The sequence below is a fragment of the Etheostoma spectabile genome, chromosome 16 (assembly GCF_008692095.1).
Source record: "Etheostoma spectabile isolate EspeVRDwgs_2016 chromosome 16, UIUC_Espe_1.0, whole genome shotgun sequence".
NCBI lineage: Eukaryota > Metazoa > Chordata > Actinopteri > Perciformes > Percidae > Etheostoma > Etheostoma spectabile.
The window spans coordinates 10,733,727-10,734,862 of NC_045748.1; the positions used below are offsets into that span (position 1 = coordinate 10,733,727).

Here is a 1,136-nt window from a genome sequence, read left to right on the forward strand (position 1 = left end):
GGGAGGTCGACCGGGCCGACTGCTGGCTGCATTCATCTCAGGATATATATTTTATATATTACATATAGTGTAACTGCATGTTGAGTTTTTTACTATGGCTTGAATATGATGTCACTTCCTGTCTGTGTCCTATATACTTCCTGTTTGTAGCTCACCTCTGGTCAGTCCCCCTAAGGAAGGCCTGTGTAGCGCAAACACATTGGTGCGTATTTTAAAAATATCTCTCTGCAATGCATTATTCGCATCAATAAAGGCTTTTTAACTTTTTCTTAGACGCTGGTCTGATGCTATTGGCTCTCACCTGCACTAAAGAGGAGCCCCTTGTTAGACTTTCTTTCAACCACTACAAGAAAAAAAAAAAAGAAGAATGGTGCTTTGTTACTGTCTTCTTTTCACAATGAAGGGGAAACAAGTATTAATTTCACTTGAAATGATTATGAGAGGTCAGAATATCACTGCCATGTTTCAATTAACTCAAGAATGTCTTTCACATGAATGTCTTTCAGAGGTTAGAGGGTTGTCTGGCAAATGTTTGAATGCAGCCACCAGAGGGCGCCGTTGTGACGCCCCCCCCTTACTAGAACTGACTTGTAACTAAGAACTGGGAGAGGGGGAAACCACGTGGAGGAACTTGTCTGGTCACGGCAGCAGAGCAGCAGTCAGTCTGAAGACACTGGGTCCTCAAAGCCTCACGTGCAGTTCTGTCCTCGTGTCTCCACACTAGAAAGACGGACATGCTTCATGTTAAAAAAAATGTCAAGGTAGGCACTGACTAAAGATTCAGAAGCAGGGTTCAAAATTGACAACTATCCACCAGCCAAATGCTGGTAAAATATGCAGTTTTGCCCCTTGGAAGAGGGTGAAGCGAGCTCCTGCGTTACCTGTGCGCCTCAGAATAAGATGGGTTTGCCAGCTGTTTTCTCCTGGACGTAGGAGGTGAAGCGCTTGAGGAACTTTGGGTACTCCCTCTTCGCCACGGCCCTGAGCACGGAGGCCGGAGCCCAGCCTCCGGGATTCACTGCACACAGACACAGGAGACACAACTTTACTCAGCAACAACGAGCACGTCACAATCAGTCAAAATGGTGTTCTATAGTTCTATATATATATATATATATATATATATATATATATAT

At 44.2% G+C, this 1,136-nt stretch overlaps 1 protein-coding gene across 6 annotated transcripts in view; it reads right to left on the reverse strand.

Moving 5' to 3' along the window:
• The window catches only part of LOC116703915 (ceramide transfer protein), a 26,774-nt gene that overhangs the window by 2,030 nt on the left and 23,608 nt on the right, over positions 1 to 1,136 (reverse strand). For 4 of the 6 annotated variants that reach the window (XM_032538999.1, XM_032538997.1, XM_032539001.1 and 1 more), the window contains 2 exons: positions 890 to 1,018; positions 1 to 720 (listed from right to left, as the gene is read on the reverse strand). The exon at positions 1 to 720 is cut by the window's left edge and continues 443 nt beyond it. In XM_032538999.1, coding sequence (XP_032394890.1) covers positions 891 to 1,018 — 128 coding nt within the window. In that variant the 3' untranslated portion in view covers positions 1 to 720; position 890. Of the gene's footprint in view, positions 721 to 881; positions 1,019 to 1,136 lie in introns of all 6 variants that reach the window. The other 2 variants (XR_004335543.1, XM_032538998.1) reach the window with 2 other exon arrangements.